This window comes from Saccoglossus kowalevskii, chromosome 2, assembly GCF_978046115.1.
Source record: "Saccoglossus kowalevskii chromosome 2, keSacKowa6.1, whole genome shotgun sequence".
NCBI lineage: Eukaryota > Metazoa > Hemichordata > Enteropneusta > Harrimaniidae > Saccoglossus > Saccoglossus kowalevskii.
The window spans coordinates 7,577,292-7,597,080 of NC_140642.1; the positions used below are offsets into that span (position 1 = coordinate 7,577,292).

A 19,789-nucleotide genomic window follows, 5' to 3' on the forward strand; every position below is an offset into this window, starting at 1 on the left:
GTGTCTTATTGGGTTTCCTCCACTGACATTTCAGTAGCTTCTATTGACATGGTGTTTGTGGAAGTGATGTAATGGCTGACACATATTATCTAGACAATAAGACTACATGTAATAATGAATCATTGTAATAATTGGGCTGGCTTTTACTTTTTTACTTTCCAGCATGGTTATGGACATATGGTGAAACTAAAAGGAAATGTGCTAGATCTTGGTCTTCAACTCTACGATTAATTGAAAAGTATCCAGATTATATTTTCACATGCTCCCAGGTATGGCAATAATTTTCATTTGTGCGATTATTAAAACTGATTTGACCCTCCAAAAAATACTATTTTTTTTCAGTTATACATGCAAGATTTTTTCTTCATTGACTGATTTCAAACATTCAGTGTTTTTGTGACTAAATATACATAATATGTGTGTTGTTTTTGGCTCTATGTGTGCAAATCAAATATAGTCATTCCCATCTCCATATGAATACATCTGGTCATTTACCATCTGTATATGAATACAAGTGTGGCCATTAAAATTCTCCATATGAATACAAGCATGACTTTCACCATCTCTGGATAAATAAATACAAGTGTAACCAGTCACTATTTCCATATGAATACAAGCGTAACCAGTCACTATTTCCATATGAATACAAGTGAACCAGTCACTATTTCCATATGAATACAAGTGTAACCAGTCACTATTTCCATATGAATACAAGTGTAACCATTCACTATTTCCATATGAATACAAGTGTAACCAGTCACTATTTCCATATGAATACAAGTGTAACCAGTCACTATTTCCATATGAATACAAGTGTAACCAGTCACTATTTCCATATGAATACAAGTGTAACCAGTCACTATTTCCATATGAATACAGTGTAACCAGTCACTATTTCCATATGAATACAAGTGTAACCATTCACTATTTCCATATGAATACAAGTGTAATCAGTCACTATTTCCATATGAATACAAGTGTAACCAGTCACTATTTCCATATGAATACAAGTGTAACCATTCACTATTTCCATATGAATACAAGTGTAACCAGTCACTATTTCCATATGAATACAAGTGTAACCAGTCACTATTTCCATATGAATACAAGTGTAACCAGTCACTATTTCCATATGAATACAAGTGAACCAGTCACTATTTCCATATGAATACAAGTGTAACCAGTCACTATTTCCATATGAATACAAGTGTAACCAGTCACTATTTCCATATGAATACAAGTGTAACCAGTCACTATTTCCATATGAATACAATTGTAACCAGTCACTATTTCCATATGAATACAAGTGTAACCAGTCACTATTTCCATATGAATACAAGTGTAACCAGTCACTATTTCCATATGAATACAAGTGTAACCATTCACTATTTCCATATGAATACAAGTGTAACCAGTCACTATTTCCATATGAATACAAGTGTAACCAGCCACTATTTCCATATGAATACAAGTGTAACCAGTCACTATTTCCATATGAATACAAGTGTAACCAGTCACTATTTCCATATGAATACAAGTGTAACCAGTCACTATTTCCATATGAATACAAGTGTAACCAGTCACTATTTCCATATGAATACAAGTGTAACCAGTCACTATTTCCATATGAATACAAGTGTAACCAGTCACTATTTCCATATGAATACAAGTGTAACCAGTCACTATTTCCATATGAATACAAGTGTAACCAGTCACTATTTCCATATGAATACAAGTGTAACCATTCACTATTTCCATATGAATACAAGTGTAACCAGTCACTATTTCCATATGAATACAAGTGTAACCATTCACTATTTCCATATGAATACAAGTGTAACCATTCCCTATTTCCATATGAATACAAGTGTAACCATTCCCTATTTCCATATGAATACAAGTGTAACCAGTCACTATTTCCATATGAATACAATTGTGGCGGTTTATAATCTTTGTGTGAAACCAAATGTAGCTATTTGCACTCTATGAATTTTTAGAAATACATATCACATGACCTTAAATGGAGTAAATATCACAATATATTTCCAGGCACAGCAGTTTGAATGGCTGAAGGATAACTACCCTGAATTGTACAAGGAAATTAAAACACAAGTAACATCAAAGAAATTTATACCAGTGGGTGGTTGCTGGGTAGAAATGGATGGCAATCTTCCTAGCGGTGAATCCTTCATAAGACAGTTCTTGTATGGGCAGAGATTTTTCAAAAATGAATTTGGAATGAAATGTAAAGAGGTGAGATTTACGGTCTTGTAATCAAGTGTTTTATTGTTCAGTGTTTGGAAATGTGTAAAAAAAAATGAAAATACACATTTGTTTCCATTACAGTCATAGGTGTCCAGCTGTAATTATGCTACTTTATATGAATAGATAACAACATGCTTCATATTTGTATGTGTATGCTTTACTGTGCAAGAAAATATTATTGTCTTTTGAAGCAAAATATACCTGTCTGTTTTTTCAACATTGTTGATGTATCCCCAGTTACTCAAAATGCAAATTTGGACACGAATTTCAAAATTATCAAGAAATATTTAATATGGTATCTATAAAGTTCTTGCATTTTTCATGTGATAAATATGTTAATTTGTAAGATGTTTCATAGTATTTATGTTGGCAGTACACTGTAAACATGATCTTGAGAACAAAATGTACATAAAAATAATGTTAAATCATTAGTTTGTTTGCTTCGTAGTTTTGGTTACCTGACACCTTTGGTTACTCTGCTCAGCTTCCCCAAATAATGAAGGGTGCTGGTATTGAGAGATTTGTCACACAGAAACTGTCATGGAGTCTTGTTAATAAATTCCCAGTAAGTACGGTACCATTGTTTTATTAATTAACATAAGTCAAGCAAGGCGCATAAATAAAATGCAATATAAGGCAATCTTTGCACGCCTAGATTTTACCACATGATCCTTTTATCAGATACTGCCATGTGTTTACTTAATATGGAATAAACAGTACTTTATTTATTTATTTATTTATTTATTTATTTATTTATTTATTTATTTATTTATTTATTTATTTATTTATTTATTTATTTATTTATTTATTTATTTATTTATTTATTTATTTATTTATGTTTGTTTTTTGTTTGTTTATTTGTTTGTTTATTTTCATTACAATAACAATGCTCTCTTATTTGAATACAATAATAAATAAATGCAATTGTTGGTTTACATGTACTTGTGCTTTTAATCAGCAAATACAGGATTTCTTATTGTACTTCCTGTGTGTATTTTATTTTCATTTCCCTACATATTTACCTCCAACAAACTTATGAGCAAAACAAAAGTATTCAAAAAGTTGTTTTTAATTCATACGAAATAAATTCTATCAATTGGAAGAAAGCTAAACTGCAAAACATTATTTACTCTACCCTATGGCTGGGTAATAAGAGTTTCATTTGTTTGTTTTAGCATAACACCTTTGTATGGGAAGGTCTAGATGGTTCACAAGTTCTTACTCATTTTCCACCTGGTGATTGTTATACAATGAAGGCAACAGTTGAAGATGTAAGTATTGGAGAAGGTAATTTATCTCATGAATTCAATCTCACAACAGTGTTTATGGATTTATTTTAAATTAGCAATTTAATTGAATTGGTGTTTTTCAAGTTGAACAATGTGTCAATCATGTGATGTTCAGTTTCAAGGAATTCTACAACAATTTTGGAGTTTTGTGATAAAAGAGATTTTTTTAATGAGAATGGTATGATCTGAATTTTTTATACAATCCTCCGGTGTTTGACCTGACAATGACAGTAATTTCAAAACTTACTCATAGTATTAAATATTTCTGTGACAAATGAAAATATCAAATCATTAGTTTAGATGGTGGAAAGGTGTTTGGAAGTGGTCAATTATGAAATGCATTCATTTTAACAATTTGAAGTCATAAAATTTATGACAACTCGTACTACATTTATACTAACTTCATACTGAAAGAGTTGGGACTTAATGTAATTTTCACTGCTGCTAAAAAATAAAATTCAAAATGAATGCAATATATAATAACTGGAAACATTATATAATTTTACAAATTAGACTAAATGTTCCATTAAGAAGAACAAATAAAATGTGATTGTTAACTGTCAAATGTGTCAAATTTATTAAATCATCAAAGAATCAAAATGAATCTATCATAACAATCACTGTTTAAAGTATTGACACTGTTAATACCAAAACTATGAATTTGATTGGTCAATTGTAGTCACATGATATCAATTTATTTTAGTTGCTGAAGACAATGAATAATAACAAAGATAAAGGCAGAGTGAATTGTGGGATGATGTTATATGGACATGGAGACGGTGGTGGAGGACCTACGTAAGTAACTACATGATAAGGGCAGAGTGAATTGTGGGATAATGTTATATGGACATGGAGACGGTGGTGGAGGACCTACGTAAGTAACTACATGATAAGGGCAGAGTGAATTGTGGGATAATGTTATATGGACATGGAGACGGTGGTGGAGGACCTACGTAAGTATCCACTTGATAAGGGCAGAGTGAATTGTGGGATAATGTTATATGGACATGGAGACGGTGGTGGAGGACCTACACAAGTATCCACTTGATAAGGGCAGAGTGAATTGTGGGATAATGTTATATGGACATGGAGACGGTGGTGGAGGACCTACGTAAGTAACTACATGATAAGGGCAGAGTGAATTGTGGGATAATGTTATATGGATATGGAGACGGTGGTGGAGGACCTACGTAAGTAACTACATGATAAGGGCAGAGTGAATTGTGGGATAATGTTATATGGACATGGAGACGGTGGTGGAGGACCTACGTAAGTAACCACATGATAAGGGCAGAGTGAATTGTGGGATGATGTTATATGGACATAGAGACGGTGGTGGAGGACCTAAGTAAGTAACCACATGATAAGGGCAGAGTGAATTGTGGGATGATGTTATATGGACATGGAGACGGTGGTGGAGGACCTACGTAAGTAACTACATGATAAGGGCAGAGTGAATTGTGGGATGATGTTATATGGACATGGAGACGGTGGTGGAAGACCTACGTAAGTAACTACATGATAAGGGCAGAGTGAATTGTGGGATGATGTTATATGGACATGGAGACGGTGGTGGAGGACCTACGTAAGTAACCACATGATAAGGGCAGAGTGAATTGTGGGATGATGTTATATGGACATGGAGACGGTAGTGGAGGACCTAAGTAAGTAACCACATGATAAGGGCAGAGTGAATTGTGGGATGATGTTTATGGACATGGAGACGGTGGTGGAGGACCTACGTAAGTATCCACTTGATAAGGGCAGAGTGAATTGTGGGATAATGTTATATGGACATGGAGACGGTGGTGGAGGACCTACGCAAGTATCCACTTGATAAGGGCAGAGTGAATTGTGGGATAATGTTATATGGACATGGAGACGGTGGTGGAGGACCTACGTAAGTAACTACATGATAAGGGCAGAGTGAATTGTGGGATAATGTTATATGGACATGGAGACGGTGGTGGAGGACCTACGTAAGTAACTACATGATAAGGGCAGAGTGAATTGTGGGATAATGTTATATGGACATGGAGACGGTGGTGGAGGACCTACGTAAGTAACTACATGATAAGGGCAGAGTGAATTGTGGGATAATGTTATATGGACATGGAGACGGTGGTGGAGGACCTACGTAAGTAACCACATGATAAGGGCAGAGTGAATTGTGGGATGATGTTATATGGACATAGAGACGGTGGTGGAGGACCTAAGTAAGTAACCACATGATAAGGGCAGAGTGAATTGTGGGATGATGTTATATGGACATGGAGACGGTGGTGGAGGACCTACGTAAGTATCCACTTGATAAGGGCAGAGTTAATTGTGGGATAATGTTATATGGACATGGAGACGGTGGTGGAGGACCTACGCAAGTATCCACTTGATAAGGGCAGAGTGAATTGTGGGATAATGTTATATGGACATGGAGATGGTGGTGGAGGACCTACGTAAGTATCCACTTGATAAGGGCAGAGTGAATTGTGGGATGATGTTATATGGACATGGAGACGGTGGTGGAGGACCTATGTAAGTAACTACATGATAAGGGCAGAGTGAATTGTGGGATGATGTTATATGGACATGGAGACAGTGGTGGAGGACCTACGTAAGTAACTACATGATAAGGGCAGAGTGAATTGTGGGATGATGTTATATGGACATGGAGACGGTGGTGGAGGACCTACGTAAGTAACTACATGATAAGGGCAGAGTGAATTGTGGGATAATGTTATATGGACATGGAGACGGTGGTGGAGGACCTACGTAAGTAACTACATGATAAGGGCAGAGTGAATTGTGGGATGATGTTATATGGACATGGAGACGGTGGTGGAAGACCTACGTAAGTAACTACATGATAAGGGCAGAGTGAATTGTGGGATGATGTTATATGGACATGGAGACGGTGGTGGAGGACCTACGTAAGTAACTACATGATAAGGGCAGAGTGAATTGTGGGATGATGTTATATGGACATGGAGACGGTGGTGGAGGACCTACGTAAGTAACCACATGATAAGGGCAGAGTGAATTGTGGGATGATGTTATATGGACATGGAGACGGTGGTGGAGGACCTAAGTAAGTAACCACATGATAAGGGCAGAGTGAATTGTGGGATGATGTTTATGGACATGGAGACGGTGGTGGAGGACCTACGTAAGTATCCACTTGATAAGGGCAGAGTGAATTGTGGGATAATGTTATATGGACATGGAGATGGTGGTGGAGGACCTACGCAAGTATCCACTTGATAAGGGCAGAGTGAATTGTGGGATAATGTTATATGGACATGGAGACGGTGGTGGAGGACCTACGTAAGTAACTACATGATAAGGGCAGAGTGAATTGTGGGATAATGTTTTATGGACATGGAGACGGTGGTGGAGGACCTACGTAAGTAACTACATGATAAGGGCAGAGTGAATTGTGGGATAATGTTATATGGACATGGAGACGGTGGTGGAGGACCTACGTAAGTAACTACATGATAAGGGCAGAGTGAATTGTGGGATAATGTTATATGGACATGGAGACGGTGGTGGAGGACCTACGTAAGTAACTACATGATAAGGGCAGAGTGAATTGTGGGATAATGTTATATGGACATGGAGACGGTGGTGGAGGACCTACGTAAGTAACCACATGATAAGGGCAGAGTGAATTGTGGGATGATGTTATATGGACATAGAGACGGTGGTGGAGGACCTAAGTAAGTAACCACATGATAAGGGCAGAGTGAATTGTGGGATGATGTTATATGGACATGGAGACGGTGGTGGAGGACCTACGCAAGTATCCACTTGATAAGGGCAGAGTGAATTGTGGGATAATGTTATATGGACATGGAGACGGTGGTGGAGGACCTACGTAAGTATCCACTTGATAAGGGCAGAGTGAATTGTGGGATGATGTTATATGGACATGGAGACGGTGGTGGAGGACCTATGTAAGTAACTACATGATAAGGGCAGAGTGAATTGTGGGATGATGTTATATGGACATGGAGACAGTGGTGGAGGACCTACGTAAGTAACTACATGATAAGGGCAGAGTGAATTGTGGGATGATGTTATATGGACATGGAGACGGTGGTGGAGGACCTACGTAAGTAACTACATGATAAGGGCAGAGTGAATTGTGGGATAATGTTATATGGACATGGAGACGGTGGTGGAGGACCTACGTAAGTAACTACATGATAAGGGCAGAGTGAATTGTGGGATGATGTTATATGGACATGGAGACGGTGGTGGAAGACCTACGTAAGTAACTACATGATAAGGGCAGAGTGAATTGTGGGATGATGTTATATGGACATAGAGACGGTGGTGGAGGACCTACGTAAGTAACTACATGATAAGGGCAGAGTGAATTGTGGGATGATGTTATATGGACATGGAGACGGTGGTGGAGGACCTACGTAAGTAACCACATGATAAGGGCAGAGTGAATTGTGGGATGATGTTATATGGACATGGAGACGGTGGTGGAGGACCTAAGTAAGTAACCACATGATAAGGGCAGAGTGAATTGTGGGATGATGTTTATGGACATGGAGACGGTGGTGGAGGACCTACGTAAGTATCCACTTGATAAGGGCAGAGTGAATTGTGGGATAATGTTATATGGACATGGAGACGGTGGTGGAGGACCTACGCAAGTATCCACTTGATAAGGGCAGAGTGAATTGTGGGATAATGTTATATGGACATGGAGACGGTGGTGGAGGACCTACGTAAGTATCCACTTGATAAGGGCAGAGTGAATTGTGGGATGATGTTATATGGACATGGAGACGGTGGTGGAGGACCTACGTAAGTAACTACATGATAAGGGCAGAGTGAATTGTGGGATGATGTTATATGGACATGGAGACGGTGGTGGAAGACCTACGTAAGTAACTACATGATAAGGGCAGAGTGAATTGTGGGATGATGTTATATGGACTTGGAGACGGTGGTGGAGGACCTACATAAGTAACTACATGATAAGGGCAGAGTGAATTGTGGGATGATGTTATATGGACATGGAGACGGTGGTGGAGGACCTACGTAAGTAACCACATGATAAGGGCAGAGTGAATTGTGGGATGATGTTATATGGACATGGAGACGGTGGTGGAGGACCTAAGTAAGTAACCACATGATAAGGGCAGAGTGAATTGTGGGATGATGTTTATGGACATGGAGACGGTGGTGGAGGACCTACGTAAGTAACTACATGATAAGGGCAGAGTGAATTGTGGGATGATGTTATATGGACATGGAGACGGTGGTGGAAGACCTACGTAAGTAACTACATGATAAGGGCAGAGTGAATTGTGGGATGATGTTATATGGACATGGAGACGGTGGTGGAGGACCTACGTAAGTAACTACATGATAAGGGCAGAGTGAATTGTGGGATGATGTTATATGGACATGGAGACGGTGGTGGAGGACCTACGTAAGTAACTACATGATAAGGGCAGAGTGAATTGTGGGATAATGTTATATGGACATGGAGACGGTGGTGGAGGACCTACGTAAGTAACTACATGATAAGGGCAGAGTGAATTGTGGGATAATGTTATATGGACATGGAGACGGTGGTGGAGGACCTACGTAAGTAACCACATGATAAGGGCAGAGTGAATTGTGGGATGATGTTATATGGACATAGAGACGGTGGTGGAGGACCTAAGTAAGTAACCACATGATAAGGGCAGAGTGAATTGTGGGATAATGTTATATGGACATGGAGACGGTGGTGGAGGACCTACGTAAGTAACCACATGATAAGGGCAGAGTGAATTGTGGGATGATGTTATATGGACATGGAGACGGTGGTGGAGGACCTATGTAAGTAACTACATGATAAGGGCAGAGTGAATTGTGGGATGATGTTATATGGACATGGAGACAGTGGTGGAGGACCTACGTAAGTAACTACATGATAAGGGCAGAGTGAATTGTGGGATGATGTTATATGGACATGGAGACGGTGGTGGAGGACCTACGTAAGTAACTACATGTGACACGGATTTCCGACATAAATGGGGAGTGTCAGCAAAAATAATAGATTCTAGATCCAGGTTGTGCTTACGTATAACTTTTATTGACTGAGTTTCACGCCGTCGAGCAGGAAGAGCAATACACAATGGGTTCACATGAAATAAAAACAAAAGCAAAAAATAAGCATCGATAACACGCTGGTTGTAAGAGTTGAATGTGCATCGTCATAGCAACCACTGATAACGTCGGCCCACGATTTCACACAATCACGTTCATTACATAGTAACCTGCACTATAGCAAAAGTTATATCCCAAGTTGAGTAACAAGTGACATTGAATCGAATATAACTGGTACTGAAGACATGATCAAAACAGCATAAAAAGCGAGTATCACGAAGCAAATAAAGTTCAATGTCTATGAAAGTTATCGTTCGACAGCTTCATTGATAACACAGTACAGCGTGTAGCATGTAGCGGCGATGGCATCATGACTTCTAAAAATAACGATTAACTGATAGAAACTGACTAGAAATAACTACAATCTCGTCAAATCAATTCCTAAAAACATACTGTACAAATACTGAAAGGCTGAATTACAGATGCAAATAATAAAAGCGAAAATAAAGCAGTTTCTGAACGGTCATAGTGTAACACCAACCTGAGTTTCACGCCGTCGAGCAGGAAGAGGCCCAAGTAGGGGATTTCCCTGACCACGTGACTCAGGTCAAACACCTCCGGCCGCATAGCGTTGCAGGCGGATCGAAAATAGAACAGGGGTGGACTACTCTGTTCTATATGAGTGTACAGGGAATTATTCTGTCCCGTTGCATTACGCTCATTCCTTGCATTTTGGTATTGTATAAATAATAATAAATAAAATTAAAGGGGTGTCCCAAACAGCTCGTCACATCCTCCCTCTGTTTGTCGAAACGACGTCCTCGGCGTTTAACTAATCCCAAGGCTAAACACTTTGCACTTTAGCTTCTTCCTTTGATTTTGTGAACATTGACATGAGGTAGTCTGCAAATCTCGCAGGTGGTTGTCTAACTCGCTGTGGATAACGTTGAATTGGTTCTGAGGTTGATTCAGAGTTCTGGCATGATGTATTACTTGCTAGTGTACGTGAGAGATCTTGAGTTGAGTTAGTGGAAACTTCTCTTGGAATGTGTAAAGATTCTGTCACATTTATTTGTGTTCCTGTGGGTGAGCATGATGGTTGCTCTGTTAAAGCAGTTGGGCTACCTGTGACAATTGGTGGCTCAGCCTGTATAGTTGGGTTTGGCTGATGTTGAATGACATTGTTCAATGTTGAGGTAGTTTCTATTACAGAGAAGTGTGGGGTTATATCTGTTTGAATGGATGTTAGTGGTGTCTGGCTAACAGAGAATTCAACAACATCTCCATTAGGTTCATCTTCGTTATCACTCAGATCATCTATGTCTGGAATTGACTCTTGGCAGGTTGTTTCCTTTTGTTGTTTATGTGGAATATCTAGATTACTAGGTAGGAATGTACAAATTTTAAGCATATTGCGATGTAGGGTTCGCTCCTTGCAACTAGTTTCTGACCGTACAACATATACAGGCGAGTCTGGTTCCAGTTGTTTGACTATTAAATATGGTTCAGATTCCCATTTGTCACCAAGCTTATGCTTGCCAGTTTGTTTTAGTTTAGCTAGCACACGGTCTCCTGTATTGAATGGTATAGCCTTAGCTTTCTTGTCGTATCTGGTTTTCTGACGATCCCTAGCCTTATCTGCATGTTCTGTTGCTGTTTTGTAGGCGATTTTTAGTCTTTCTCGCAGAGATTTGACATAATCTGATGGATCTACACCCACACGAGATTGGCTGTTAGCTTTGTCAGTGTGGAAAATCAGGTCTACGGGAAGGTTTGGGTGACGACCATACATTAAATAATGCGGAGAGTAACCTGTTGAATCGTGACGAGTGCAGTTGTATGCATGAGTCATTGCTTCAAGATACTCCTTCCAATCTGTTTTCTGTGATTGATCCAAGGTGCCTAGCATATTCATGAGAGTTTGATTGTATCTTTCGGTCATGCCATTCCCTTCTGGATGATAAGGTGTGGTATGGGTTTTGGACATCCCAGCCATCTCACAAAGCTCCTTGACGACTGCGCTTTCGAAATTTCTACCTTGATCTGAGTGTAGTCTCTTGGGGAATCCATATTGAGAAAAGAAGTATTTCCACAGTATTTTGGCCACTGTTTTAGCTTTCTGATCTGGTGTTGAGTAGGCCTGTGCATATCTCGAAAAATGGTCGGTAAGAACCAGTACATTCTCGATGCCGCCTTTAGATGGCTCTAAAGTTAGAAAGTCCATACATACCAGCTCCAAGGGCGCAGAAGTACGAATACTCACAAGTGGTGCTCTGTCTGCCGCTGGTGCAGCCTTGCGCAAACAACATCGTTTACATTCTTCACACCACACTTTCACTTGTGTGTACATCTGTGGCCAATAAAACCTACTACGAATAAGGTCCAGTGTCCTCTCAAAACCAAGGTGTCCCATATGGTCATGGAGAGCTTCAAAGATAGATCTACGCAGTTTAACTGGCAGGACCAATTGGTAGACTGGGTCTAAATTAGACGAATTCACCACACGGTAAAGTACACCTTCTCTCACACAAAGCTTATCCCATTGTCTCACGATCATCTTAGCCCTACTGTTCAAACTGTCTATCTGTTTCCTATTTGGCTTTCTCTGTAGTTTTCTGTAGGAAAGTGCAGGGGCGACCTCAACATCTTCCAGTTGATTTAATTCTAACTCCACAGGGGTCATGACAGGTAATGTGTTCGTCCCATCATTAGAAGTAATATCATACTCTGCGCTCTTTGTAGGTAGCTCAATATGTTTGTGCATACCACAAACTCCACGAAAAGTGTCTGCGACTTCACTCTGTGGCATTCGCGAGAGTCCATCGGCGTTTGCATTATTTTTTCCAGGTCTGTATTTGATGTCAAAGTCAAATAATGCAAGCTGTGACACCCATCGTTGCCCTGTTGCGTCTAACTTTGCCGTTGTCTGAACATAGACGAGCGGGTTATTGTCCGTTAAAACAGTGAAGGTGTTGCCATATAGATGTTCCCTGAACTTATCTGTGACTGCCCACTTTAGGCATAGAAATTCCAGTTTATGGGCTGGATACCTGGTTTCAGCGGGTGCCAGACCTCTGCTGGCATAAGCTATTACTCTCTCTCTCCCTTCCTGTACTTGTGCTAGTACTGCCCCCAAACCTTCTCCTGAAGCATCGACCTGTAAAATAAAGGGTTTACTAAAGTCGGGGTAACCAAGCACTGGGGCAGTAGTCAACTTCTCCTTGATTTGTCTGAAGCTACTATCACATTCTTCAGACCATACAAAAGCGGTTGGGATACTCTTTGGCTGTTTACTACCCTTCTTCTTCTTCCTTGGGTCTCCTGAAGTCAACCGAAACAAAGGTGCTGCCAACTTTGAATATCCCTTGACAAACCTCCGATAATACCCTGCGAACCCAAGGAACTGAAGCACTTCCTTTCTGTCTGCTGGTGTCTTCCAAGACCTGACTTTGTCAGTCTTCTCTGGGTCGGTTGATACACCATGGCGGGAAACAACATGACCTAAATAATGCACTCTCTCTTGCAGCAGATGGCACTTCTGAGGTTTAAGTTTCAACCCATGTTCACGTAACCGATTGAACACCATTTGCAACCTATCTACATGTTCCTCAAATGTTCTTGAAAAAATGATTATGTCGTCAAGGTAGATCAACAAAGTACTGAAGTTTTGGTCACCAAAGCATGTCATCATAAGGCGCTCAAATGTAGCTGGAGCATTTTGGAGGCCAAAGGGCATTCTATTCGCCTCAAACAAACCCATTGGGGTAGTAAATGCTGTCTTTGCTCTATCTTTCTCCGCTATCTCCACCTGCCAATAGCCAGCAGTAAGGTCAAGTGTTGAAAAATATTGTGCTTGACCAAGAGATTCCAATGCATCGTCAATGCGAGGGAGTGGAAATGCATCTCGTATTGAGCGGAGATTTAGCTGCCTATAATCAATACAAATTCGCGGTGTTCCATCCTTTTTTCGAACAATCACTATCGGAGAGGCATATGGACTCTTACTTGGACGGATAATGCCAGCAGACTGCATGTCTTCCAGGTGTTTCTTCACTTCCTGATATTGAGATGGTGGTATCCGTCTAGGAGGTAGACGGAATGGGTGGTCATCAACTAATGGAATCTCATGTTGGATTGTTGAGGTTTTACCATAATCAAGGGCATGCTGTGAGAACACATCATTGTTCTTTCTCAGTAACTCCTTTAGCTGGTCCAACTCATCCCCATTACTCACTGCTGACTGACTCAAGTCAACGTCAGGTAGATTGGCTTCTGTGTTATTTGAACTACGACAAGCAGCTGACTTAACATGTCTATGTGATCTACCATATTCATGACCTGAACCATGGTGTGCATTTTTCTGTTCCACTGTACTACCCCTTTCGGTAAAATCATTCTCAGATTCTTCTGGGGTGCCTGGGAAGTCCTGAACCATACTAACTGCATGTAGATCTGCAACATGGACTCTAGGCCGGATGGTCACTGGTCGCTGATTTAGGTTATTTACTCTAACCTTAATCAAACCACTATCTACATTAACTAACATTCGGCCAACCACTAGTCCATGGGGTAACTGACTATCTATAGGGTTCTCTACCAGCGCAGTATACGACTTCCCCTTTGGGCCTCTTGGTACTGTGCACAATACATGAGCCTCTTGCCCTGGAGGTATTTCCATATGGCCACGTCCAACACTTCTGGCTGGCCCAATACAACCAGTCTTACCTCCAAGCTCAGTTTTCTGTAAAGTTTGATATGTGTTGTACCACACCTTCGACTTCTTACGTACAACACTCTCATAACATTTACCATACACAGCTCTCAATGCATTCTGACTTCTACGAATCACATTTGTTCCTATTAACAAGGGAACATCCTTGCGGTACTCAGTCACAGGGACAACAAAGGTAGGCACATGGAGATATTGTTGCCCAAGAAACATCAAATCAACATAAATAACTCCATAATGAGGCACATCCGATCCACCAGCTCCTTCAATCTCCACGTCAGACGGTTCACATTCCAGGCTTCTAAGCTTTTGGTGTGCTTGACAGAATTCATCTGTCACAGTGGTAACCTGAGAACCAGAATCAATCAATGCACGGCATATTTTGCCATTAATTTTGACCTCTGCCTCATTTAAAGGTCCAACAACTTGTTGCACTGTCTCTGCACTCCAGCTGGAATTTCTGTTAACTTGAACTGGGGGACATTTAACACTGTCACCTGTGGATAGTCCCTTTTCCACAGGCTTTACTCGTTTAAAGGCCTGTTTCCTTTCCTTGCTGCCCCACCATCCTGTGGTGTATTACGACATCCAATAGCAATGTGACCGGGTTGTTTACATCGAAAGCAAATTATCTCAGAACTATATGACTGAGTGCTTTGAACTGGTTTGTCTACTTTGTCAGACGCAGACTGACCTTTTGATTCTAACCTATCTAGCCGACTGGATTGCTGCTCCTGAGTCAGGACTATTTTATGTAGTAATGATGTAACCTCTGCAAGATCATGGGTAGTTGAACCTGCAGCAGCACTGTTGTCTGTATAATGACTATCTTTAGACTTTTGCGGTTGACTCTGAGATTTCTTAACTTTCGATGCAGCAGGTATGGCTCTCTTCTCTCTGGCTATTTGTCTGAGTTCCTGTTGTAATCTATGGAATGTCATTCGCCTCGGCTCCATTGGTGCTAGTCTATTGTAGAGGTCAGTATCATTTATGCCCTTCATGAACTGTTGGGTCAATTTGTAATCCCTGTCAGGGAAGGGGTTTCCACAATTTTGTGTTTCTTCGATGGTTCTCATAATGTCCTCTAACATGATTGCATAAGTTGAAGCAGACTCACCAGACTTCTGTCTTCTCTCATAGAAATCAGCCATTGGGTCAAGTGAAAGTAACCCATCACCATATTCCGCCTTCAGTTCATCCAGTGCATTCTGTGGTCTCTGTTGCTCTTTGGGCAAATTCAGCACCAGTTTACGAGCTTCCCCACTCAAATGTCGCACTAGTGTTGAAAATTTTACCTTTTCAGGCATAGCTCCAGCATCCATCAGGTATTGTATATCTCTTATCCAGTCCTCTATGAGTATTTTACCATCAAGCTGACCATTAAAAACAGGGACATTACGAACTTGATGTGATGACGTAATGTTATAATGTGGTTCAACTCGTGGGTTTAACACTACAGGTTGACTAAATTGTGGTACTGGAATTAAAGGTGGTTGCAAATACTGTCCTGTGCTTTGATTGCCCGGGTGGTATGGTGTCGATGTTGCCACTGGTAAACAATCTGACATGTTGTATGGAATGGGTGGCTGGCTCTGATATTGTTGCTGTGCATACCTCTGGTGTGTATTATAGTGCACCGGGGTCGCTGTGGGTATGCTGCCAGTAGGTGGTGGAGTATATTGTTCACCCATTGGTACTGGACCATCCATAGTTAGCAAATCGTGTGGGTTTCCATTTTCCATGATGATACCATACAGTCAGTCACATGTAATGAAGAATACTACAACAGTGTACCACACACTGGCTCCAATAACATTACAGTTGAACTTCATACAAAGTCGAACTGGCTCCGCCTGTCCTGCACAAATAATCCTAGATCCTGGTCTCGGCACCAAAAGATGTGACACGGATTTCCGACATAAATGGGGAGTGTCAGCAAAAATAATAGATTCTAGATCCAGGTTGTGCTTACGTATAACTTTTATTGACTGAGTTTCACGCCGTCGAGCAGGAAGAGCAATACACAATGGGTTCACATGAAATAAAAACAAAAGCAAAAAATAAGCATCGATAACACGCTGGTTGTAAGAGTTGAATGTGCATCGTCATAGCAACCACTGATAACGTCGGCCCACGATTTCACACAATCACGTTCATTACATAGTAACCTGCACTATAGCAAAAGTTATATCCCAAGTTGAGTAACAAGTGACATTGAATCGAATATAACTGGTACTGAAGACATGATCAAAACAGCATAAAAAGCGAGTATCACGAAGCAAATAAAGTTCAATGTCTATGAAAGTTATCGTTCGACAGCTTCATTGATAACACAGTACAGCGTGTAGCATGTAGCGGCGATGGCATCATGACTTCTAAAAATAACGATTAACTGATAGAAACTGACTAGAAATAACTACAATCTCGTCAAATCAATTCCTAAAAACATACTGTACAAATACTGAAAGGCTGAATTACAGATGCAAATAATAAAAGCGAAAATAAAGCAGTTTCTGAACGGTCATAGTGTAACACCAACCTGAGTTTCACGCCGTCGAGCAGGAAGAGGCCCAAGTAGGGGATTTCCCTGACCACGTGACTCAGGTCAAACACCTCCGGCCGCATAGCGTTGCAGGCGGATCGAAAATAGAACAGGGGTGGACTACTCTGTTCTATATGAGTGTACAGGGAATTATTCTGTCCCGTTGCATTACGCTCATTCCTTGCATTTTGGTATTGTATAAATAATAATAAATAAAATTAAAGGGGTGTCCCAAACAGCTCGTCACATCCATGATAAGGGCAGAGTGAATTGTGGGATGATGTTATATGGACATAGAGACGATGGTGGAGGACCTACGTAAGTAACTACATGATAAGGGCAGAGTGAATTGTGGGATGATGTTATATGGACATGGAGACGGTGGTGGAGGACCTACGTAAGTAACCACATGATAAGGGCAGAGTGAATTGTGGGATGATGTTATATGGACATGGAGACGGTGGTGGAGGACCTAAGTAAGTAACCACATGATAAGGGCAGAGTGAATTGTGGGATGATGTTTATGGACATGGAGACGGTGGTGGAGGACCTACGTAAGTATCCACTTGATAAGGGCAGAGTGAATTGTGGGATAATGTTATATGGACATGGAGACGGTGGTGGAGGACCTACGCAAGTATCCACTTGATAAGGGCAGAGTGAATTGTGGGATAATGTTATATGGACATGGAGACGGTGGTGGAGGACCTACGTAAGTATCCACTTGATAAGGGCAGAGTGAATTGTGGGATGATGTTATATGGACATGGAGACGGTGGTGGAGGACCTACGTAAGTAACTACATGATAAGGGCAGAGTGAATTGTGGGATGATGTTATATGGACATGGAGACGGTGGTGGAGGACCTACGTAAGTAACCACATGATAAGGGCAGAGTGAATTGTGGGATAATGTTATATGGACATGGAGACGGTGGTGGAGGACCTACGTAAGTAACCACATGATAAGGGCAGAGTGAATTGTGGGATGATGTTATATGGACATGGAGACGGTGGTGGAGGTCCTACGTAAGTAACTACATGATAAGGGCAGAGTGAATTGTGGGATGATGTTATATGGACATGGAGACGGTGGTGGAGGACCTACGTAAGTAACCACATGATAAGGGCAGAGTGAATTGTGGGATAATGTTATATGGACATGGAGACGTTGGTGGAGGACCTACGTAAGTAACTACATGATAAGGGCAGAGTGAATTGTGGGATAATGTTATATGGACATGGAGACGGTGGTGGAGGACCTACGTAAGTAACTACATGATAAGGGCAGAGTGAATTGTGGGATGATGTTATATGGACATGGAGACGGTGGTGGAGGACCTACGTAAGTATCCACTTGATAAGGGCAGAGTGAATTGTGGGATAATGTTATATGGACATGGAGACGGTGGTGGAGGACCTACGTAAGTATCCACTTGATAAGGACAGAGTAAATTGTGGGATGATGTTATATGGACATGGAGACGGTGGTGGAGGACCTACGTACGTAACTACATGATAAGGACAGAGTGAATTGTGGGATGATGTTATATGGACATGGAGACGGTGGTAGAGGACCTACGTAAGTAACTACATGATAAGGGCAGAGTGAATTGTGGGATAATGTTATATGGACATGGAGACGGTGGTGGAGGACCTACGTAAGTAACTACATGATAAGGGCAGAGTGAATTGTGGAATAATGTTATATGGACATGGAGACGGTGGTGGAGGACCTACGTAAGTATCCACTTGATAAGGGCAGAGTGAATTGTGGGATAATGTTATATGGACATGGAGACGGTGGTGGAGGACCTACGTAAGTAACCACATGATAAGGACAGAGTGAATTGTGGGATAATGTCTTAGCTTTATAAGAAAATTGGCTTTATTTTAATAACCACTACATGAATGCTGAGAACTTTTGGTGTTTTCTGCTACAAATTGTTATCATGTTGTTTTCACTGGATGCAGTTATTGTCTTGGTTTATTTGAACTTTAATTAGTAAGGTAGCGTATTATTGGAGTCAAATTTATTCACAACTACCGGTAGTCCCTGTGTATTGAATGTTACAGACTATATAAGCAAGACAAGTCAAAACACCTTATCATAATAATAATAATAATAATAATAATAATAACTTTATTACACAACTTAACCATCTGTGGGTTTGGTAAGGTAAAAAAATGAATACAAAAGACAAATAAAATAAGACACACTAAAACACTAAAATTAAAATACACTGAAATTCAACATAGAAAGAAATTAGAAAATCTCTGAAAAATTGATTAAACAGCAGCAAGGTTCTCCCAGACCACAGTTACATATTTATCTTTTAAAAAATTGTATTTTTTTAAATAATATGGCAAAGCCATATTATTTCCCATTATTTTCACAAAGCTTTCCATTCTGGACAAGTCATTAATTTTTATTTTAAAATACTTCAAGACATGTTTTCTCTCTACTTCATAGAAATTGCAATCCAAATTGAAATGCATTTCATCTTCAATTTGATCTGAATTGCATTTTTTGCAACAATATTTTAGTATGAATGTTTCATACAACATATTCATTCAAATGAATTGTAATATTCTTTATGTGATACATTACAGGGAAGACATGTTGGAAAGATTGACAAGACTCAAGGATGTAGATGCATTACCAAGGTATGTCACTATTTCACACCTTAATGGTTAATAGTGGTCTGTGCTTGAATCATAGACCCTCCAGTAGAATACTGGAGGGTCTATGCTTGAATGTGAATGTCATTGAGTGAATGAATGGATGGACACACACACACACACACACACACACACACACACACACACACATACTTGTATTGCAATA

The 19,789-nt window shown here is 40.3% G+C and overlaps 1 protein-coding gene across 2 annotated transcripts in view; it reads left to right on the forward strand.

Annotated features, from left to right (window-relative positions):
• LOC100378984 (alpha-mannosidase 2C1-like) overlaps window positions 1–19,789 on the forward strand; it is a 56,961-nt gene that overhangs the window by 23,229 nt on the left and 13,943 nt on the right. The window contains exons 7-12 of one of the 2 annotated variants that reach the window (XM_085490452.1): window positions 163–269; window positions 2,050–2,253; window positions 2,714–2,830; window positions 3,441–3,536; window positions 4,258–4,349; window positions 19,555–19,608. In XM_085490452.1, the coding sequence (XP_085346578.1) occupies window positions 163–269; window positions 2,050–2,253; window positions 2,714–2,830; window positions 3,441–3,536; window positions 4,258–4,349; window positions 19,555–19,608 (670 nt within the window). The remainder of the gene's footprint in view (window positions 1–162; window positions 270–2,049; window positions 2,254–2,713; window positions 2,831–3,440; window positions 3,537–4,257; window positions 4,350–19,554; window positions 19,609–19,789) is intronic. The other variant, XM_085490461.1, reaches the window with a different exon arrangement.